The sequence below is a fragment of the Pimephales promelas genome, chromosome 22 (assembly GCF_988280905.1).
Source record: "Pimephales promelas chromosome 22, fPimPro1.hap1.1, whole genome shotgun sequence".
NCBI lineage: Eukaryota > Metazoa > Chordata > Actinopteri > Cypriniformes > Leuciscidae > Pimephales > Pimephales promelas.
Window position 1 is genome coordinate 24,589,899 of NC_142790.1, and position 24,187 is coordinate 24,614,085.

General features: G+C 36.2%; 1 protein-coding gene across 6 annotated transcripts in view; it reads right to left on the minus strand.

The window, feature by feature from the left end:
* The window catches only part of ptbp2a (polypyrimidine tract binding protein 2a), a 45,746-nt gene that overhangs the window by 4,159 nt on the left and 17,400 nt on the right, over window positions 1-24,187 (minus strand). Inside the window, exons 1-10 of one of the 6 annotated variants that reach the window (XM_039684710.2) lie at window positions 8,788-9,055; window positions 7,674-7,701; window positions 5,391-5,460; window positions 4,881-5,065; window positions 4,614-4,754; window positions 3,929-4,051; window positions 3,661-3,771; window positions 3,336-3,534; window positions 2,033-2,148; window positions 171-204 (exon numbers count right to left, since the gene is read on the minus strand). In XM_039684710.2, coding sequence (XP_039540644.1) covers window positions 171-204; window positions 2,033-2,148; window positions 3,336-3,534; window positions 3,661-3,771; window positions 3,929-4,051; window positions 4,614-4,754; window positions 4,881-5,065; window positions 5,391-5,460; window positions 7,674-7,701; window positions 8,788-8,795 — 1,015 coding nt within the window. In that variant the 5' untranslated portion in view covers window positions 8,796-9,055. Of the gene's footprint in view, window positions 1-170; window positions 205-2,032; window positions 2,149-3,323; window positions 3,535-3,660; window positions 3,772-3,928; window positions 4,052-4,613; window positions 4,755-4,880; window positions 5,066-5,390; window positions 5,461-7,673; window positions 7,702-8,787; window positions 9,056-24,187 lie in introns of those variants that run through there. The other 5 variants (XM_039684708.2, XM_039684705.2, XM_039684709.2 and 2 more) reach the window with 5 other exon arrangements.

Below are 24,187 nucleotides of genomic sequence, written 5' to 3' on the forward strand. Positions count from 1 at the left end.
CTTATGGGTTATCAGACACGTAATATCAATAAATATCTACAGAAACATGCATTATTGCTGTCAATTGGGTCAATTTTCATTTCAAGTTGACTTTAAAAGCACATGAATAATAATAATAATAATAATAACAGAAACCAAATGAAAAAAATGTAGAGCTAACGAGAACATACCGAAGAGGGTAAACAGACTGTGGGGCGTAACCATCTTTAGAAGGAGAGAGGAGCAAGCGGACAGAGAGAAGAGTCGAGGAAGAGCGGAGATGAACAGATCATCCATAACGGAGGGTGGTTTCCGCAGAATGGTGAAGTGGTCATGGATCATGGTTCAAGGCGGTTAATTGGGGGGTCCGAAGTTTTGTTCAAGCAAAAAAAAAAGTATGAACAACGAGGTGTGGTCAAGGTGTGACAATAAGAAGGAAGGAACCAAAAATAATAAATAAAAAAACAGGATATGGGGGGGGAGAGAGAGAGAGAGACAGACAGACAGAGGGGAAGAAAGGCAGGATGGAAGAGAGGGATAAAATCAAAATGAAGAAAAGAGGGGGAAGCAAATGCAGAATATAAATAAAGGGGGGACAAAAAATATAATACAGGTCAGTACACAGGAAATGCAGAAGTTTGGTCAGAGAATGGCTGCTTTATGCTTTTTTACATTATATAGCCTAAGCAAATAATTGTGCCAAATGTAGTTACCCAGTTCCGGGGTATGGATACATTCATACCAAAAAATAAAGAGGAGAATCTGATCATGATAACAATGATCTGAATAACAGCAGAGTTATGAAGTTTTAAAGATGCGTGCAGGAGATGCATGCATCAGGAAAAGCCGAAAGTCACAGTTTCAAGCATCCGGTTCTCTGTGATTGCCATGCTTGTGTGGACATGAAAACCACCTTTTAAAGTTATGGTGTGAACAACAGACAAAGCTACTATTGACCTCACAGCAGTACGTGCAGTCTGACGTTTAAACAACACAAAAAAATGTCAATTATATCAAATGAACAGAGCAATGCCACGTCCATGGTTCACTAACTTTCGCAGAGTGAGAGAAAGAGTTTATACAGACAGAAGAGAGAAAATAAGTTGTTCTGTGAAACTTGATGGACAAACAGAAAGCTGTCGAAACACACAGAGACAAGCACTAACGGATAACTTCAGGTAATACAATTATTGAGAGTTTGTTGTTATCATAAAACAAGTAGGTTTAAGAACAAGTAGGTGAAACTCATAAAGAAATGCCTCAGTCATATTTCACCCCAAAATCAAAAGTAAAAAATCTGAAATTAAGCCTTTAAGACCACTAAGTTGTATATTCCTTACAACAAATACCATGACAGAAATGTACAATTATATTTCAAAAAATACACAAGTATATATAGTATATATCAGTTGGCCCATTCTCCTCTGACCTCTATATCAACAAGGCATTTTCGCCCACAGGACTGCCACATACTGGACATTTTTTTTTCCCTTTTCACACCATTCTTTGTAAACCCTAGAAATGGTTGTGCGTGAAAATCCCAGTAACTGAGCAGAGTGTGAAATACTCAGACACCAACAACCATGCCACGCTCAAAATTGCTTAAATCACCTTACTTTCCCATTCTGACAATCAGTTTGGAGTTCAGGAGATTGTCGTGACCAGGACCACACCCCTAAATGCATTAAAGCAACTGCCATGTGATTGGTTGATTTGATAATTGCATTAATGAGAAATTTAATATTGCTTATTAGTTAATTAATTACATATTTAAAAGATTTTTGTATTTAAAACTTAAGGCTTTTTTTTATTTTGGTGTTGAAACATGACCAGGGAATTTCAGTTGAGTTTTGGTTAAGGTTTTGTATGCATTACATGTACAGAGTGAATGCACAAGGTAAAATGAGGCTACAGCACTCAGCAATTACAAATTGGACAATCCTATAATTTATAAGTAATGGAAGTGGCACTTTCTGAGTCTAAGCAAATAACATGGCATGACCAACAGAAATATGTAAATGTGAGGGATAGGCTGAGATGCAAGTACACTGACCTCTTCGTTTAGATTGCTAACAAGCAGCACTCCACCTGACCCCGTGTGCCCGGACAGAGCGACTCTTCCAGCCGCAGCAGCAGCAGCCGCGGCCGCACTCAATGGACTCAGGGCACCTGCAATCACACAGAAACCTATAAACAGGCATTCAACTCCAGAAGTTCAATTAAAAGTGATACTACAGTACATACATAATAAAACTGCAACATTTGTGGAGAAAAATTGAATAGGTAATCATTAGGCCAACTTTACATGTAGAGAAAAGTTTAAGAAAGCGGCTTAGCCATCATCCGTGTTTGTTTTAGCTGTGACAGCCAATAAAAGCTGCATTACACACAGGTAAAACATATTAGTTCTTTATCCTGATGTTAGAGGGACCTGGTTGAAACCATGTGGGGTTTTAAAACCTAATAATTTTAAGCCTAATATCAATAAAATAACTGCTTGATTACGTGACAGGGGAAATGTCAAAGCGCATTTTAAATTAAGAGGCCTTATGAGCAGATCTCCGAGAAAAGGTCACTCGAGCACTCAGAGACATAGCCTACATGACATTTTACAGTACTTAAGAGCACATTCCAATTATATTCAGTCTTTCATAAACATAGCTTTCTATTTTCATTTTCACACTATTCAGACAGAGTTAAATCAATGACGCTGATTGAAATACTGTCCTTATTCAGAGGCACTCAGAATCAAGCAGGTCTTAAATGGGTGATGGTATTGACGACAAACATCTTTGGAAGCCACATCACATCTTGCTGTTTTTTAAGCATCTCGTGCCATGAGCGTCACATTTTTTTAAGATCGAGTTAAGCTAGAAAAAAGTACCTTTAAAAAATCTCAACACACCTTGAGTGAACACCACGGTGTGTTTAGCATAGCTCTGGACTGATATTCACAGCTAAGAGTGTTCATGCAAATTTAAAACTGACGAAAATATATTCTTCATGTCAATGCAGACAAAACATTTTTACAAATACTGTTGGTATCACTATTTCGATGGTCCACTTTAGACATTTTACAGACCATAAGTAACTTTGCAGTTACCAGTAAACTTATTTTACAAACCTGAACTTATAATATAACAGTCTACTACAGTCTAATGAGAGTTAGTTAAAATGTAGTTGCAAAGTTACTTATAGATGGTGGAACATCTAGAGTGGACCATCAAAATAAATTGTTTCCTTACATACAGGTTTGTAACATTGGGGTTTCATGTGAATGAAGACAATAAACAATGGATGACATATAAAATAGCTAGTAAAAAAAAAAAGAAAGAGGCAAGTACCTGGGATCTTACCGAGCAGGGAACTGGAGTCTTTACCCAGGGCAGCAGCCATAGCGGGATCCAGAGAGGGCTGCCCGTCTCCAGCAGGGAGATCCGGTCTGGTGTAGTCCTTGCTCTTATCGTTATTGTATTTCACATTCAGGTTGACGAGTTTTGAGTAGTCTATCCGAAGGGTACAGCAGGAATTGTAAATGTTCTGACCATCTAGAGCCTAAAAGACAACCCAAAAAGATAGAAAAAAAGAGCAGGGTGGAGAGACAGAGAGAAAGAATGTGTCGTCTTCGTAGAGCACTAAAAACGTGCTTTTCACATGAACTTCCGCTGAGAGCACACCCACCACTTTAGCTTGCTGTGCATTGGTTGGGTCGTTGAACTGCAACAGGGCCTGAAATTGATTGTTCTTGGTGAATGTGATGATTTTCATGACGGTGCCAAACTTTGAGAAGATCTATTGACAGAGAAAGCAGAGCATTGAGGGGAGCTATCAACAGAGGGGGAAAAGACATTACAAAAAAAAAAAAACAGAATTAACACACAGCATCAACAGAGACTTGTCGCTAATATAAACTGAAGAAGAGGCTGATCCAAACTGTGGCGTCCCCCACCTGCTGCAGCACATCCAGGGTGACGGGGTAAAACATGTTATCAATGATTATTCTCAGTACTGGACTGGAGGCCGCACCGCCACCGTTGCTAGAGTTGGACCCTGATGTGGGAGTACCACCTGACTGGAGATCAGACACAAGCACGATTAAAAACATACAAAACACAATAACTTTTCATATATAATGCGTTACTCATCATGGCAACTCATTCCGGCCAAGAACTGCCCATTTAGACAGGAAGAAACCATCAAGTGACTAACAGCAGATTGTTTTGTTACTTGCCATTACTGTTTTTTTTTTTTTTTTAATTATATACGATAACAATAGACAAACAGGCAAAAGTTAGGGCTCAAAGTGTTTTTTTTTTTTTTTGGTGAATAAAAATAATAATAATACTTATATTTAGTAAAGATGCATTAAACTGATCAAAAGTGACAGTAAAGACATTAATAATGTAAAAAAGCTTTTTTTTTATCTATTCAAAAAATCCTGAAAAAAAATGTATTCCACAGTTATTTTAAATTGTAATAATAAAATGTCAAAATTATTACTAATTTTTTATTAAATAAATGCAGGCTTGGTGAGCATGAGAGATACATTTTTTTAAGCATTGAGCATTGTGGCTTTAAAGATCAATTATCTTCTGATTGGCTTGACTTTATGGATAAGTTAGGTAATTTGTTACCTGGTTTGAATTGTCTGTCTTGAGTTCTTTGTGATTAGAATACTGTATGTAGACAGGCATGCTACGGACGTGAGGCGTCACAGCCGAGTAATAATTGACCATTGTCATGGCGGCTTCCTCTGTGCTGAGCTCCAGAAACGCCTAAAGACAACGATGATTTCAGTGACGAGGCAAGATGAACTCAATGAACTCAAAATGGTTAGTCGGACCAGAAATATCAAATCTCTGACAAAAGTGAAACTGAAAACATTTCAGCTGGACACGCACCTGGTTTTTGCCTTTCAGCGTGAGGATATTGGTGACCTTTCCGAAAGGAAGCCCAAGTGCAATGATCTCTGTTTCCGAGACATCATTGGGTAACTTTCTGATGTGGAGAACGCGGGACGGTGGAGCATCGCCGACTCTTTCTTCGACTCGAAGTTTTTTGCTGTCACTGCCGTTGGATGTCGTATCTGCCAGAAAGTGGACGTTACACAGGGAATAAAAAGGGGAACAAAGATTCCCTTAATTGTGTAAAGGCTTTCCTCTACTGAATGGGATACTGAAACTATTGTTGGAGAAGCTGTAATAAGATGCGGAGCACACATAATCGCAATTCCGGTCACATGCTTTTAAGCGTGGGCGCCCACCTACAGGAGATCGTAAGGTTATTCCCAGATAGGATCTTCTCAGATCAGATATCACGCTGAAACATCTGTTATAATTTCATCATTTTAATACGCTTCACGGTGGAGAAAACGGCATATTTTTGGGATGAGGGAAGTCAGGGACACTTACCGCTGATACTGCTCAGCCCAGAACTGGGGCTGTTATACATGCCGCCGGACAGCAGCTCATCTGATCCTCTCTGCGGAGGCACACAAAGAGAAAGATAAAATCCCGCCCTCCAATAAAGACATTCTACCTTCACAATCCCCTCAACCAAACAATGAAATACAGCTCTCTGCGGACAGCTTAAGGAATCACGGCACATAAAACACGCGTCCAGGCGCTCCAGCCTTTCCGCCTTATTTTTCTAGATTGTTGCTTTAATCTTGTTGAGTCTAAGATGTCAGACACTGTCATCTCATCCTGAGCTGCCCACGTTCCCAAAGGGCCCCGGTGCGATCAGGCCGCCGCCGCTTGAAGTGCAGCTAAAAGTGAAGGATTGGATGGCAGGCAAATAACCAGACTGGCGCAAACCAAACTTCCTAATAGGATCATCTCAGGTTCGTGCCTCCCAAAAATTCCACCGAATTGTTCTTTATGGACGTGGCTTTTACGGCGCCAATAAACTCGCCACCGCCGCGCCTGCCTTCTGGGCATCGACGCTCCAAACAATCAAGGGAATGGTGAAGTTTTACATCGAAACGAAAGAAAGCAGAAGAATGCATAAAGAGATGGCAAGGTCTTAACAGACAAAACTGATTAGAAAGGAAGGGGAGGGGGGAGAAAAAAAAACATAACTTTAAAGCAATAAAATCAAATGTTTCTTTTTCCACCTGCTTTCCCAGAAAGACTGGTTAACATTGTTTTCCGGGGAGGAAAATTCTGTTGTTGGCAAACAAACCGAGTTAAAAAGCCTGTGTTCAGAAGGCATCCCTGAGAAAGAACAAGTTCTTCTCTAACTATCTTGGACATAAACTGCCCCCATTCAATTACTACCAGACTAATTTTATGAAAAGCGGAGATGGAGACCTGTAGCAGGCCTGTATCTAATATATAAGGGACAATTCTACATTTCCGCACGACACTTTTCTTTCAGCGGCATAATATCCAATAATGGCTTGGCAATTCTTTGTCCATTCAAAAACAAATTATGTTTGCATCACCCAAGGCTTCTTTGTCTTTTTTCTTGTGGATTTGACGCCACACAATACGCAAATAAGTTTTTAAAAAAGGGAGACAAATTATGCCCCTGACAGCAATAGTAAAAAGCATATATTCTATTTTTGAATGAGGTGAGAGTGAAATTGGCAGAGACATATTTTACCCTATAGCTTACAAATCAGACAGGACAGCAACAATTAAAGACAAAACTGCACTAACACACAACATATGTATTGTCTGATGATGTCAGCACTGAAATAAGGCCCCAGCCGACACCATCCCATTTCTGAAGTAATTATTAATCTCCCCCCAACAATGTTTGTTAGGGAATGGCAAATACCTTAAATGCAAGAACAGGATGGTGGAAGACTAATATGCAAGGTTATGGCCTTGAAATGTACTGATTGTAGATCCTATCTGGCTATTTATATGCTAAGCCATAATTAGTTGAATAAGAAAGAGTGAGGTGGCATTAGTTATCTCAATACTTTTCAGATGTTGCCATCCAAACAAAGGAAATTTAAGCAAATATGAATGAAATGCATGTAGTGTGGGCACAAATTCACTTTAATTCATCTTCCACATTTTTTTTCCATATTTTAGAAACACCTAAAAATGTAAACTCGTAGGTTTAATCAGACTGAATGCTATAAAGTGAGCAATTTAATACTAACTATTTCATAATACTATTCCAACATTTAATAAAAATAATCATCAATATGTTATTGCTAAAATATAACATTATGGGTGGCTGGATTCCATACCATATAAAACTATTAACATTAAAGTAGCCTACTTATATTATTGTTCTATTTTTGTGTACAAAGCCTTAACATGACCACTGTACTATACGGTTTGAAAATTAATGTGAATAAATGGCTTTATCTGTAATAAAGCTTAAAATGTCAATTTTATAATCATGACAGCCCTATTATTTAAAAAAATACCCTACTTTGCTATGTAACAGTGGTAAAAGAATGCCAGCACTGCTCTCGTATCTATGGGGTCAAATTTCTGTTGTGGTTTCCACTTGGTCTCACCAGTGCAACAGGCAGAGATCTATTACAAAACTAAATTCCACAACATTATGATCATATTCATAGTCATGTTGTACTGTTTCCTTTGCCTGGTTGCTATTGCACTGCAAAATCCCCCATGAGGATACTTGAATTATCTATGTATGTATTCAACCATCTATCCATCAGCCAGACTATAGCCAGTGCCACAAAGGAAACTGAAAACAGTGTTTACCTTTACACCAACTGCGACATCACCAATGCTGTTGAAAACAAAAGAGAGATTTGATCAGACGGATACTAAACACCAGGAATTGACATTCAAGAGAGGGAGGGCTTGAAATCCTTTAACCTCAATCTTTTCAAATCCCCTCCATTATTCAATGACAACAAATTAAGCTGATGATCATTTCACCATTTCATTACTGTATCCTGCTCTTCCTCCAACAGGCCAGGAATGCAACTATAAGGCTCAAAAATACTGTCTAGGTAGGCAGCTTACTAGGCTTCAAGACTATATAGAGCTCAAAAAGGTTGCATCTCTAGCTAAATAGATTTTAAGACAAAAATACTAAAACATGCTGTCTAGATGAACAGATCACTAGGTAATGAGACTTAAAAATGGTAACTAGGTAGACAGATCAAAAGTTTTTTGCACCATAGGCTCCAAAATGCAGTCTAGGTAGGCAGCTTACTATATTATGGGACCGTAATGTCCAGAATGCTGTCTCTAGGTAACAACCACTCATTAGATTTGGTCACAGACTCACTAGTACAGTCAAAAATGTTTTTTCCGTTTTAAATGCAACTCAAAAGCTTTGATAGCCACTAAAAGGTTGGTTGATTTGATTAGTTTAACTAAATATGCAAGTTATATTTATTTGTAGGTACAAAAGCTAACGTGAGGCTAACAAAAAAAAATAAATAAATAAATAAATAAACCCATAATGAGATCCACTGGAAAATGAAACCACAGTCTGGCACATTGATATAATAAATACAAATCAAATTAGTAAAAAGACTTATTAAATGAAACTCCTGTTTCATTTTGAGTGGACAGCATGAGCAAACAGCTAGTGAAGCTAACCTGCTAACGCATGCTTGCTGTTTTTGACTCATTTTTGCTATGTTTACAAATATGAGGTCCTGCGGATTTCCTCTTTTGACATGTTGTATGAGGCAAAACAAACGATACGGTGAGATTATAAATTTGCAATTGTTTGGGTGTTTCAATACAGCGTTAGCGTGTTAGCAGCGTTAGCATTTCAATAAGTGTGAATACACTCTTCTAATTCACGTTTAAATTATTATTTTATATACACATAAATGAAGAGCGTTTTGATGCTCACCCGTCCATTTCTGGTGATCTGTATAAAAATAAACCCGCTGAAGAGTGAGTGTGTGTTATTCCTCCTCACTGGCTTTAGCTCAGACACACATACACACACACACACCAGTTACAAAATGGAGGCGGAAACTGAAACGTGAGTAAACACACTCACACACAGCTAATGTAAACACACAATATGAGACACACTACTGTAAACGCAAAGACAATTTACTCTTAGCCGGTAATATATAAAATAATGTAGGTAGCTATTATTAAGCATATACAGGCTACCAACTGTAAATAGGCTAGTGCAATATTTTATTGTAAACCAGCAATACATAAAAAAATGATAGAGGAGGTAATAATGTTCAATTGCTCAGTGCTTGTTTTCTCAAATTTAACTTTTTCCACTGATAGAATTCCTCCTATAATAGGCCTATTTCTGAGGAATAAAATTAACACAAATAAGAAATTGTTTCATAATTGAATCATATTAATCTATACAATTTAGATTAAATAATTTTAAAAAAAAGTTGCTGCCTTAAATTTTTAGGTCAATGCCTAAAAGTCATGCATTATAAACCTATACATTTATTAAATACACGTGAGACAGTTTTATAATCAATCACCTTCAGTAAACATAAAACACATTTTTGTCAATAATATTATTTAGTTTTAGTTATCACTTTTCATTAGAATAATAATATGTAATGTGAATTACGTAGCTTAATTAAACTGATTGATTATGCATAACACTTAACATTCAACAAGTCAGTCAAAACTGTAGCAGGATAGATATCATTGACTGTGACAGATTTACATAATGGTATGTTGGCTTCTTGCTTGATGCCCCAGGTGAAATTAAAGTCTAGCAGCTTATCTTAAAGAACCTGGGATTTAATTAAAAATGACATTTCCCAAAACACTTGGGTGTAGTTGTGCTTCTAAGGCTGCCATGTTGGAATTAGATCCCAGGATCCCTTTGAGCAAATCCTGAATTCTGAAGAAATAAGAAAACCATCAGCTGATCTACAAATCTCAAACATTTATCATTTGTTTCTTGGCAAACAACATCCTGGCAGTTCTTGACACCAAGTCCCAGCATAAAACAATCAACATTCCTTTAAGCAGAATCAGGCATATTTGACATGGTTCCCAATCCCAACACATTGATAGATGACCTCAGCATTCAAATTCTAGGTGAAAATGTAGATGAATATAAGAGAAAGTCATATTTTAGCTGCTGTAACTACCTATATACAGTATTTTTTTTTCAACAGTTTTTGTTTCTTTTTCTGTTGTTGCACAACTTCTAAATAGCATGCAATGTTACAAATGTACAAATATTCCATATATTTGCTCAATTAAATTTAAGTCATAAAACAGCATGGATTACAGTTAAAATAATAAAGAAATAAGATTAATTAAAGGTTATTACTTTTAACTAAAAACTATTAAAGACATTTAAAATTAACTTTAAATAAAATAAAACTATTAGATGAAATAGATAAACTGAACAAACATTTGAAATGTTGCAGTTGAAGAATTACCAAAACTAAAATAAAAATAAACGTAACAATGTAAAACAATGACACAAAATGACTACAAAATGAACTAATATTAATATTAGTTAGTTCTGTCAAATCGATGAATCACAATTAATCAGTTGAACATAAAAGTTTGTAAATATGTAATGTGTGTGTATACTAAATATATATGAAGAGTTCAGATGCAAAAGCCTCTAAATGCCATTTGAAATTTTCTTCTTTAATGATGATTTTTATCCAACTTGTATATTTAAGTTCAGTAATTTCACTTAAATGGCAATGATAATTACCTATTAATTGTTATTTAAGTGAAATTACTGAACTTAAATATACAAGTTTGATAAAAATCATCATTAAAGAAGAAAATTTCAAATGGCATTTAGAGGCTTTTGCATCTGAACTCTCCATATATGATAAATATAAAATAATCATTTTGGCAGCACTACATTATACATCCAATCTTTCATTAAAAATTCACTTGTCTAGATCTGTAAAAGCGCATTTTTCCATCTTAAAAAAATATCTAAATTACATCATATGCTCTCAATGACAAATGCGGAACAGTTAGTTCATACGTTCATCAAGGCTAGATTATTGTAATGCTGGTGGTTGCCCTGCACGCTTAATAAACAAACTACAGCTAGTACAAAACGCTGCAGCTCGAATTCTTACCAGAACCAGAATTCTTTCTGTCAACCGTGCATTGGCTCCCTATTAAACGTTGTATACATTTTTAAATATTGCTGATTACTTACAAAGCACTAAATGGTTTAGCTCCCCAGTACTTCACACACTATAGACCATCATGTCTAATAACCATTGCTTTATGTCTAATCTCAAAATGTGGCTACGCGGAAGCAAAAAAAAAAATCGGTGTTATAAATTTTTTAAGGCTTGTACGTTGGAACCCATTTCATCATTTGCGTTCACCAGGAACTGTTTTGTGGCCGGATCGCATTAAGGGTTTTCTGTTAGAATGGTGTCATGTTAGCAGCCCCTAAGTTAATAACTAATGATCGTTGCGACGGAAGTGAATCAATCAAAACTAACTTTAACTAGAGAATAAGCTGCTGTAAAGCCTAAACAATCTCTGCTACCCCAATTTCCTATAATCACTGTAAAGCTGCTTCGAAACAATCTATATTGTTAAAAGTGCTATATAAATGAAGGTGACTTGAGTTGACAATAAAAGAGAGAACATTTGTGTTTAAAATAATCTTAGATGTATAGCATGTCACACTTTATTTTGCCACTGTGCCCCGTAATCCTACTGAGGCATAACAGAGCTTTGTCAACAGATGTGCCACTGTCATGTTTTGTCAGGCATGATGTCATTCTTCTGATATCATCATGGGATTGATAGTCAGGAGTGATATCACTGTATCTGACCCCAGTGTTGTGAAATGTACTCTGAACTGACAGCCTCATGGTCGAAATACACACACAAATCAACTATATGTTAGCAGTCTTATCCAATCTGGTACATCCATGTAGTTATCTTTCATTGCATTGAAAGCTGACCAAGATGTGGAAAATACCTCAAAATGACCAAAATATAAGGTGCTCAGAGAGCGATTCACTATGTAATTATAATATACGTACACTTTGTTCAAGCAAATTCTGCATGAGACTTCAATCATACATGACCAACCTAGAATAATGACTGACAGGTTTATGGATTCATTGATTTAAAAGACCTTTTCGACCGTTCTCCACATGACTACTACCTCTGACCATTCTACATTAATGGCATTGTGATGCCTGCCATTTTCTTTAATTACCAAAGCAGCACTGCTTCTGCAATATTAAAACCTTGCATTGATTTCCATTTTTCCACGTACGTGTTCTTGCGTCTCACCTACTTCCAGGACGCAGGGCTGCCATCTCGCCCAGCTGTGCCAAATCAATGGCTCGATGGCTGCAAAACCCGCTAAAATTCCAATTTAGCACTCTATTGAAAATCTTGCAGCCATCTTTTGGAAAGGCCAAACTCATCCCCATGGCTCTGTTTGTGTATTCGATCATATCGTGTGTTTCTTATAAAGCATTCTGATGAAAATAGTTTTTTGAGTGCATTGCACCAGGCATTGAATTAAACACCATGCAGTGACTACCAGAACCTGAATGAGTTTACCTTTTGATTGTTCTCCTGAGGGTGTGTGCAAGAGAAATGTAGAATGTTTCATGTATTTAACATATTTTTACTTAAAGGATACAATATTCATTCACACCACAGCTCAATGTGGCCCAAATCTGATTTTGGTTACTTTTTTTTTTAGCAAAATCTGACTAAATCATACTTTTATTTATTTTCAATCTGGGCCATATCATATCGAACAAATATGTAGTGGCTCAGCTGCTAAATGTCAAGATGTTAGACCTGGACCTTATACTGTTAATACATTTATTTATAAATAATTCATTAAATCTAATATATTAATTTATTTCAAAAATATTGTAATATTTACTCATTCAAATACTAAAATTCTAATTTATTCACAAACAGATGGATGGATAGAAAAAAGTATTTTGTGCAAATGAACATACTGTATCATATGAAGGACATAACGTGAAAAAGGCTAATTTGAACATAAAATCAGAATTGAGCATGTCTGATTTGCAGTGTGAACACATAGCCAAGGAAATATGTGCGACAAAACACAACACGTTTTGGTCAAATACTTTGTGAAACATTTCATTATTGACTGTGGAGTCAGTTTAGTCAGAAAGACCTGGCAGCCTTGCTGTTTGCTGAATTTAATCACGCCAGATTTCAAGCTGTGTGGGAGACGCGCAGCATGGCTAACATGGGCAATTGGGAAATATGCATGTTGAAATCTACATAAACAGAACATATAGCAACCTTGCTGATGGTCCAAATTATAATTGGTAATCAAAAGTCCAGAAATTTGAACGCTTTCATCATAATGTTTAGAGTGTCTGTGCAATACTGATAACTTAACCTTCCATAAATATCTTCCTGTTCAAGCCATGATGTTGCTTTGTAATAAAAAAAAACGCATTGTCTGAAAATGGAAATGTTGAGGAAAATAAACAGCATTAAAGATCCCACACAATTCTGAACTATTCCATTATTTCCACAGTGACAAGCTATCAAAGGGAATTTAACATCTGTTGAGGAGTAATAAACAGTTAGTCGTGATCATAAGGTCATTTGTGATCAAATATTAATGTGAAGGACATGCACACACTTTTCAGTTTTCACCTCACTGATAAATTCCTCTGTGTGGAGACAACACGTCAACACTGAGTGCTGTTTAAGAAACGGGCACATATATATTTAATTTTTTGAAAAAGACAAATACGAATACTGATATCATGCAAGTCGGTTGCAAGTGGTGTGAGGGGGAGGCTGGCATCTGATTGGACAGAAAGCAAAATGGTTAATTTACTGTAAAAAAACTGTAATTTAATGAAAAGGCAAGTAAATAAATGAATAAGGTCTATATTTAAAAGAATAGACAAACATTTCAATTTAAACTTTAGAAAGTGGTATATTGTTGCAAAGATTGTCTCTGCGCCTGATCACGTAATGTCTAAGTATGGGATATAGTGGCCTCAAAGGATAAAGTATCCATCGTATGCACATCTTGGCGTAAGTATGAGGTCTTTTCTCCTGAAATACCAGCCCGTTCTCATCCCAAGGCGTCATATACTGACGCTTTTGCCAATGCGTATACATCCAGCACACATGGCACCCTTTAGCGTCAATATGAGACCATAGACTGTAAAAAATATGCGTCTGTGACGTCACCCATAGACTCTCTGAAGAAGGGGTTTGAGGCTGTTTATGGGGGGTATGGGCAGCGCCATACTGGAAAATCTTGGGAAATACAAAATACAAATGTTCAGAAAGGATACAGAGGTGGTATGATTTGGTGTGTCAGATCATGGCCGAGACGTCAAATTCACTCGGCGCAGCCTGTTATCAGCTGTCAATCAAAGTCAACTGCCCTTATTTGTCATACATTTTATGTCTAAATATGATCCAAACTAACGAGTTAGAAAAGAATTCACCCCCCTCACAGTTGTCAGCCACACGGAACATATTGAAGATATGTAAAACTGTAAACATATGAATTTATGCTGCGATATGTAGATATGTAAAACTGTAACATATGAATTTATGGATATTTGCTCCCTTTTGGGATTTGATATGTATTGCAGGTTTTCACACTTCCGGGTAGGCTTCATCTTTCAGATTAGAATGTTGCCACTTGTATGAAACGCAGATATATATGGGGCAGAAGGCGCCTCCTAGTGGTCTAACCCTAACCCTACCCCAGACCTAAACCTACCCAAGCATGTTGTATTGACGCTAAAGGGTGCCATGTGCGGATGTATACACATTGGCAAAACACTCAATATATGACGCCCTAGGATGAGAATGCGTTGGAAATGCTATGTAGCTGTTCTGTTTTTCACATACTATTTGTATTACATTTCTTAAGCAGGCTGTGTTTTTTCTCCCTTTTTTATTACCCATAAAGCTCAGTCAAGGGAATGTTGGTAGTGGAGGGAAATAGAATTGGGTCCATTTTTCTAAATTTGATCCAATTTCCATGATTCTCAAGTCTCCCTTTTAGACACTCATTTAGTTCCATGCAGAGCCCAGACCTGGACATTTCCTCTGTAATATAATCATGTTTTCTCCTAATGTGGCCCACACAATATTGGCACAGCTGTAGCTCTAGGATGCCGTATGATTATGAAAATGGGATAAAACGGAGAACAGCAAGCTGTCATGTGTCTCTTGCGGTCCATCACCTTCATGGCAGACACGCTGAGACCAGCACCAGCCACTAAACCCGTGCCAGTGCTTCCTGGTGTTATTGTTCTCAACCATTACCTTACCCTCCATGTTGCCTTTTATTGTCTTTATAAGCCATTTGCCTGTGGTGAAAAGCCCAGTGAGTAGAACAGCCTTTGTGAATTTTACAGCTGATGAGTCTTGCGATGAGATGAACAAGTTGCCAATGTTAACATTTTGATGGCTCTGCCTTTTGAGAGATAAGCACAGGCAATGTTTATGTAATACCTACTAAACTAGTAAAGTTAAAAGGATAACAAACAGATCCATTCGTTGTGGTAATCCAATGGTTTAGGCGTAGCTGGTTAGCAGTTAGCTGTAACGACACCATTCTGCATGCAGAAAGAAAAAATCATGTTTTACCAGGCATGTTTAGTTTTAGAAGGCTCTTAAAAGTGTGAAATGACTTTGATGCTGTTCACAATTAATTTTGAACACCATTGTGCAGGCTTCTCGTTCAAATGTAATTGCTTCATGTTAAATTGACTTTACAAGGTTACTTTTTGGCTTAACTCAATATTCAGAGCACATTTCAATCAAGCTTGATCAAAAAGGGGACTTAGATTCACATACTGTTCTTCCAGGGCTGCATGTGCCAGTCAAGCAATTGCCATTTAGATGAATGGAAACAGATGGGAAAGTAGTAGCAGCACATCACATGTGAAGCTGACATGTCACTGACAGGAAATTAGATGTATCCAAAGCACGTAGGAGTGAAGCTCAGCGAGACAGAAAAGCCCAGCGAGTGGATCCAAACAACGAGGACGATAGATGAGGCCCGTGACCCGTCAAGACCTCACTAAACTCAGCAATCAAAGATGAACCAGGGCTACAAAAGCTCTCATCACCTCTACCCAGAGCTCTCACAACACTCATTTCTGTCCACCAGGTCCCACCATTTTTTATCATAATTTAAAAATGGACTGAATTGAAATCTAAATTGATCACACGATGCACAGGATTAGAGTTGTACAGAACACGGTCACACACAATTTTACAACAAAAACATTGTGCTTTTTTTTTTGTTCTTTGATATTACAAATACAGATGATTATAAATAGTTATCTAAACTCTTTTGAAAAACAAAAAGCAGCTTTTCATTTTGTTAAATGGCCTGCCGTATCAACTGAAAAATATTTATAGTTTTGAATTCATTTTATATAAATGCAGATATAAATTAAATACAAAAATTGTAAAGTTGGCATTTCAAAAATGACTAATTATGTCTGAAATTCTTTGAATTTATACTCTGTAAAAAAATATTGTTGGTTTAACTTAAGTTGCCTTAAAATTTTAAGTTCATTGAAATGAAAAAATTGAGTTCATACAATGAAGGAGATTGATTTAATCACCAGAAACTCAAAATATTATGTTATCTGAACTACATGAATTATTTAAGTTGATTTGACAAAAGAAAAAATGTTGTGATTACAAATCATGAAAATATTTTTTACAGTGATGAATCCTGCATTAAGACGGCAAATCAACGGCACACAGCCATTTTTATAGATAGCTGGATCGAACAGAATGCAATACGGAGTGTTTCGCTTGTTGGTCACATTATTTACACGTTACACAGTATTTGCATATAGAACTAGAGGCATAAAGCATGTTTTGTCTCAAATTACACTATTCATGGCTTCTGGGCTTCTCAGTGTCTCACGGCTTTCAGATCTGAGAAAGAAATGTTCTTTATTGATCCCTGAAAATTCAGGAAAATCATTGTGTGCAGCAGATTGGGTGTGCGGAGTTGCACTTTCACCTATGGGGCATTGTTGCCAAGGGCAGGGTGGTGTTAAAAGTCAAAGGTCAATTATTGTTTCTTAGGTTAGGCGCGCACACACACCTACACAAAACAGAGGTGTGGGGGGAGAGTTATTGCAAAGTACAAAGTAAGAAAATGAAAATCTGGGCAAAAAACTGTGTTGAGCTAAGACTTCCATTCATCTTCAATACAAATGAAGGTGTTTTAAAAGAAATCTGTTCATCATAAAGCAATCTTGTCTCTTTAAAAGACTTGATTCATATGGATTCCTTTATGATCCCTTTATGAACGTTTTGAACGTCAGAGCTTTGGGTGCATAGATTTTTTTAAAGGTGCCATGTGTAAGAATTGAGGTAAAAATCAAAAAAAAAAAAATTAGCATAAACTGTAAACCTGTCCCTCAAATCTGCTTGGTTCATTGGATCCATTGGATCAACAAAGATGTTGACAAAGGAACATGTACTTGGTGAAATCAAGCTCGCCCAATGTCTCGACAGATTCTCTAAGATTTAATTAAAAATATCTTCATTTGTGTTGAAATTGATGACAGAATTTTCATTTTTGGGTGAACTATCCCTTTAACAGCTGCTTCTAATCAAATAAACTGTTGATAAGAGTAAAATAAGAGTTGATAACAATATAAAAATGACTTGGGAAGGTTCAAGGCTGTAGTTCTCTTCCTCATTACGAAGTGAAGTCTTTTTCCATTTCCTAGCACAAAAGAAACAACTATAGTGCTCGACAACTTATCATGCATTTACATGTCAGCTTTATTGTTGTGGAGTGTTCCTTTCTTTTGGTGGTGTAATGGCTGCTGACAGAGTCTGAGGTAATTTGACATCGCTGGTTTTCCCAGACTTTCTTTCCTTCAAGAATTGTTCTGTTGAAACAGCAATATAATTTCACCACAAGGCAACCAATTCAGACCTCATTTTAAATCAACAATTCCTCTTTAATCTAAGTGTCAAAGACATGTGGTTTAAACGTTTAGAGTGATCTGCATTTGGCCAAAGTGCCTCTTATATCACTATGACTTCAATTCAACAGATATTTTATCTAAAGAGTTCTCAAATTGCATGGGTTGGTGCATCCAGGGGTTATATGTTTTGCTCCGACACAACGATAAAGCTAAATCATTCAGCTAAAACTATTCAGATCATTGTCTTCAAAATGTTTTCATCATAATCCAGTTCATAATCTTCTCCCCAGAGGATGATTTTATTGCTTTAAAGTTGTTCCTTTATAGCTCCCTACTGGAGTTCTCAACGATATCTGATGTTTTTACGTAGTACACTGCAACCAATAATAATAATAATTCTTCCTCTGTGTTTTTATCTCGTTTTCCAGTACAAATATCTAAACATTCTTAAATCAAGATATGTTTACTTCAGAAGCCAAGTGATAAGATGGTAAGTCTTGTTTTCTCTATTAAATGTGTCAAAATTGAGTGAGTTTTTACTTAAAAAAAACGTGCAGTATATGCCGCACTAAGATGAGAATATGTTGGATTTGATGGCACAATGTGCATTAAAAGGACTGTTGTAAACCACTGCTCAAAATTCATCTGAGGACCACTGTGCAGTTGGATTCTCCACATGGAATTTAACCCTTATGTGCTGTTGTGGCTTTTTTCAGCCACTAAGGGGTATTTTTTAGTCTTAATTTGGCCATAACTTTTTCCTTGTTTCAGCAAATGGAATGATTTTTGGTGACAAATCTTATTTTGACACATATTTTGGGAAAATGCTTTGAAATTTTTCAAAAACTCAACAGTGCACTCTGGGCAAATTCACTACCCTTTCGTTATGTTTGTGGCTGAAAAAAGCCACTACTTTAAACTGCTGTAAAAATGTATCAAATAAATATTTTTTTCCATTTTTTTTTGCATAAATCTATTAACCGACCTCAGTCCTGATCAAAACTACTAAATGTTTAAAAAAAATTCAGGATTTTAACTCTTTAATTGCCAAATTCATAAATAATGTCACTGATTTGGGGAAAAAACACACAAAATGACTTATTTTCAATATAATATATTTTTTTTTTACCTTTTATCACAGTCTTGGACATGTCAAGGATTAGAAACATTGGTTTTGATGCATTGTTAGTTTTTGTGCAGCATCAGATTTTACCTTTTTCTCCCTCATTTACTGTTCGTGGCTGTTTTTGCCCCATTGACTTCCATTAGAACCACATTTTTTGATTGCAAAGCCATGACACCATAAAATCATGCATTTTTGATTGTTGATGGTTTTCCCTGTTGGGAAGAGGTAAAATTTGTAATTTTTACTGTTTATAACCTGGAACCATTAAGAGACTTACATGTCTTTACAAGAAGGAAAAGAGGACAGACTGAATAAAAACGTCCTATTGATTAATGTGCAGAGAGAGGGGAAAAAAATGAAATAGGAAGTGCAGCATCTTCCATTGAGAAGCAATCTGTTTCCTTTCAATATTTAGTTTTTTGCTCTATAAATAATGGGCACAAGGGCTTGTCCTTTTCAAACATTGAGTCGCATCACTGGAAAAGACAAACTTCTGACACAGTCTTCAGTGGCAGTGTGCAGTGAATGTACTGCGATGACGTTTATACACTGCAGTGCTTCTTCCTTCAGTCGACAGACTGCTGGAACCAGAAGTCAGCGCTGTGTTTCACAATTCTGTCCGGCTCCACAGAAGCCCGTGATTAATCAAACATCCATCTCGGCTTGGAAGAGCCGAGACACTTTAATCATTCCACATACTTGTGTGTTTAGCTGTAATAATTTGACTCTATCATGCTAGGACAGTTCCTGCGGTGATTTATGGGCGGCTCTCGACTGCCAGTAGACACATAGGAATAAAGCACTCTCTCACTGCAGTTTCCTTTCTCTCAACTCACGGCTCATCATTTTTATTCATTCAACAGGAAAATAAACACTCTGTTTCCAAATATGTGCACACAACACTGTATGCAAAAAGCAGTATGTTAAATGAGCAAGTGAGTCACCTGATGAAGAAACGCAAGCCGAGCGGATGCATTGGGCCAGATTGAGACTGAGGCCTTCATCGAATGACCTGCACCAGAAATGATTGAGAGGAGTCTTTGTTTTTCATGACAGATGAAATAAACTAATAAATGGATAATTAAGCAACTCTCAATGTCTTAATTCATCAAATGGCGTCCATGTTTGGACTGAAGTCCATTCCTCCGCTACACTCGAGGAGTATTCTGAATATAACAGGATGGTTCTTCATTCAGGGTGATTAGAAAAAGATTAATTTCTGTGCTCAGTGTTGTTCTTTGATTAATTAAGCTTGAAACCCAAAGGGGTTGAAAAATGTGAGACGCAACTGGCTGACAGTTCCACCTGAGTTCTCACTTTTACGGCATGCTTGTCACATTAATATATAGTATGCTTAGTACTGTCATCGCATTCATTCTTTTAATGTTAATCTAATCGTTTTGTAATTGTTAGGCTATTGTACAAATTAATGAGTGTAGAACAATTTGTACTTTCCCACACTGTAAAAATAATCGTGATTTTAACGGTAAAAGACTGTTAATTGGTTAACTGTGATAATTTTACTGTAAAAAATACTGTTAAATTTACAGTTTTTGAAAGTGAAAAAGAACAACTCATTGTATAATTTACAGTGAAAAAAATGTAAATTGACATTCCCACAATTCCCTGTGTGACACTTCACATTTTAAGTATTTTTGTTGAAATAACTATGTTTCCTCATAGTTTTCTTGTTTGTTTTTTTTCCTAATCAGTTATGTAGATTAGGGTTTTATGTTACATTTAATGTTGTTAAATTAAAGTTTATTGCAATTTTTTTTTATTTCATGTGTGTTACCGTGTTTAATGTTTATGTGAATGACACTCTGCAACTTCTTGCAATGTATTAATCTTCTTATGGCGATGTAAAAAAATAATTGTTGGTTTAACTTAAAAAATTAAGTAACCTGGTTTCCTCAAAATTTTAAGTTGATTGAAATGGAAAAAGTGATTTAATACAATGAAGGAGATTGATTTAATCATCAGAAACTCAAAATAATAAGTTATCTGAGCTTAAATAAATTATTTGAGTTGATTTGACAAAAGAAAAAATGTGATAAATCTTGGAAATATTTTTTTTTGTGATGAGCTAATTCTCATCACTGCTGTGATGACTGTTGATTGTTATTTTTTACAAAGGTACAAAACAAATATCAATTTATCAAAAGGTTGGTAAATCAACATTTTATCAGAATATGAAATACAGCTTATTACTGTAAATTTTAAGTTAAGTCTGTAAAACCATTAACGTTGCTACTGTATTTTTAACAGTAAAGTTCTCGCAACCACAGCTGCCGTTTTTTTTTACCGTAAAAATTACGGTTTTATTTTTTACAGTACAAATATAAAACAAATAAATGCAAATATTTTAATAAAATGTTGATTTTAAAACAATAGAATATATTTATTAATTTATCAAATAAATGAAATTTAAAAAGATTGACTGGCTAATTTATTTTGATGCTCATTTGTCTACAAGTGAATGGAGTTTCATTTGCATGTGCTTGTAGAATCTCTACACACACATTATTAATAAAATCGTTAAATGGTTTCCTATAATTTTTTTTTTACTGGCTGGTTTTTGATGCTCATTTATCTACAAATGAGAGGTGCATGCATATGCTTATAAAATATACACACCATAGTATGTTGCAAATGAGGCCCTACAATCAAATTCATTCTGACAAACCCCTGCTTTAGTCTGCCACAATTATTCCATCTGTAACACCAACGAGATTAGTTGTGGTCACCCAGGCCTTTAAAATAATAATAATAATAAAAAAAGATAATAATAAATAAAATAAAATGTTTTTTTTTTTTTTTTTACTGGCTGGTTTTTGATGATCATTCATCTACAAATGAATGAAGAGGTGCATGCATATGTGCTTATACAATATCCACACCATAAATTATGAGATGCAAATGAAGCCCTCCAATCAAATTCATCCTGACAAGTCTTTTTAAACCCCTGCTGCAGTCTGACACAATTATCCCGCATAGCTCCAACAAGATAATGGCATCGGCCACTCGGGCCTCAGGAGTGAGAATGTGATTAAACAGAGGTTGTTCTCCCTGTAGCTTTAGGGGGTTGAATATACTGCCTGCCGAATAAACAAATGCTTAGTTTAACTGAGTGGCCTTTAACAGAAGAGCTTCCTGGTTTACGATTTGGCTGTTGGAAATGTCACGGTAAAACTGTGGTGTCTGCTCTTGTTTATCTGACCATCTTGAAATGCTCAGCACCGAAAGCAGGTTTGCTGGCCCTGAGCTTTACAGGCTAGTTATGGCTTGGCCTTTTCCGTTCCCGAGTCGCGCTGCAATTTCTCGCATGCTGACTTTTAAAAGCACATGACGGATAGCTTTGTTGCCGCTGCCCCCAAAAATAAGCCGGAAAACGTATCGCTCAAAAGTTTTCTGTATTAAGCAAATAGGCTGCTAAAGCATCGAATGGATTGGGAGACCTCCCAGTGAACCCGAGCCCTGCTGCTATACAGGTTTAAATGATGCCACACATCAACGGGAAGAAGGCTTCTCTCTCTGGATCTGTCTGGAAACAACAGCGGATCATCAGGCCGCAGACAAGACGGTCGGGACAGCTTCATTCAAATGGGGGCTATGGTCTGTTATATTTTAGTCTGCATGCGCCACACTGTGAGACATTAAGGAGAGCAGAAAGGCTGTTTTATTGCCAGCCTAATAGTTTGTCTGCCGAACTTTTAAAAAGCACCAAGCGCAACTTACTGTAATGTGTAGACGCAGTTCAACAACGTGATTGGAAACTCATTGAACATTAAACCAAATGTATCTGAAATATCTTAAACCAAATGTATCAGAAATATAATGATGCTGTGCCCTCAACATTGTTTCATAAGTTTAACCATTTAGAGACACTATGAAATGGCATCCGCAATATATTTAACTTCCACGTGAGTAAAATAAAATATTAGGTGGGAAATAATTTAGCATGGGACTTGATTTTATGTTGCATTTATTTAATCTATGGAAAATGTGTTTCCACTTCAGAGTCAAAAAAAGTAAATTAAGCTAGTTGTGACTCATCATTAGTTGACATAAAATAAACTAATAAAACTTAAAAATATATATTTTAGACAGCTGCCAAGGCCACAATTTCTCATTTTCATTTAGTTTAACTTGTACTAAAATAACTAAAACTGAAATTAAAATGAATTAGAACTAAATGGAAATCTAAACAATAATTAATAAAAATGACAAAAACACACAATGCATTATTTTATAGCTAATTAAAAATATTGAAGAGTATCTCAGACTAAAGTAACATTGGGTGTGGCAAAGGTATAAAATAGTAAATAAACATTATGTATATTGTCATACTGTGAAAATAGTCACAATATGGGATATAAAGTAAGTCACAATTAGTATTAATATTATTAGTAGTAGTAGTATTTTTATTATCAGCATTTACTCTGAGGAGGAAAAAGCCTGAGGTGCACAGTCTTGGTTGAAGGAAAAAAGAAAAAATATATATTTTAGAAGCACTGTTATAATAAATTGATTATCATTTTTTATTAGAAAAGTGTGCACAGAAGAATTGGAGCCTTTACTAAAGCTTATAGATTGCATTTTTCCTATGCTAAAATACTTGTTTACAAATGTTGCAAAATAAGGTCGTCACTTTAAGAGATCCTCTGTTCAGTCATTCATTCATTAATCGAGTGATCAGCTCCAGAATACGTCGCAACACTGTCTACAACCTCAACAAATCGAAGATGAGCCGCCTCTGAGAACATCATCTCAAGGGTGCGACAACATCTGTGAGATTTATATGCATGAGGTGGGACGAAACAGGAAATGGGTGTAGTCCATCTCATTTGATGGCCATTGATTCACCAGAGGGCAAAATCACTTTCCTTGTGAATATGACCTGAAAAAAGCAAGTCAATAAGTGCTCATAATAGCAGCACTTCTCTGCTCGCTTTAATCAGCTACTACACAGTACAAAAAGAAAATGTAGTGCAACACAAAATAGGGAGCATGTTTTTTTTTAGCAACCGCAATCAAAAAAAGACTCAACAGCTTAAATGAAGCCATTTCTCAGCCTGCATGAGTTCTCAATTTGAATATTCAGACTTAGCTGTCCCTTTCTTTTACTTTCTCACTTTCATCTTGTTTCAAACCTGTATGGATTTCTTTCTTCTGTTCAACACAAAAGACGATATTTTGAAAAATGCTGCTAACCAAACAGTTGATGGACC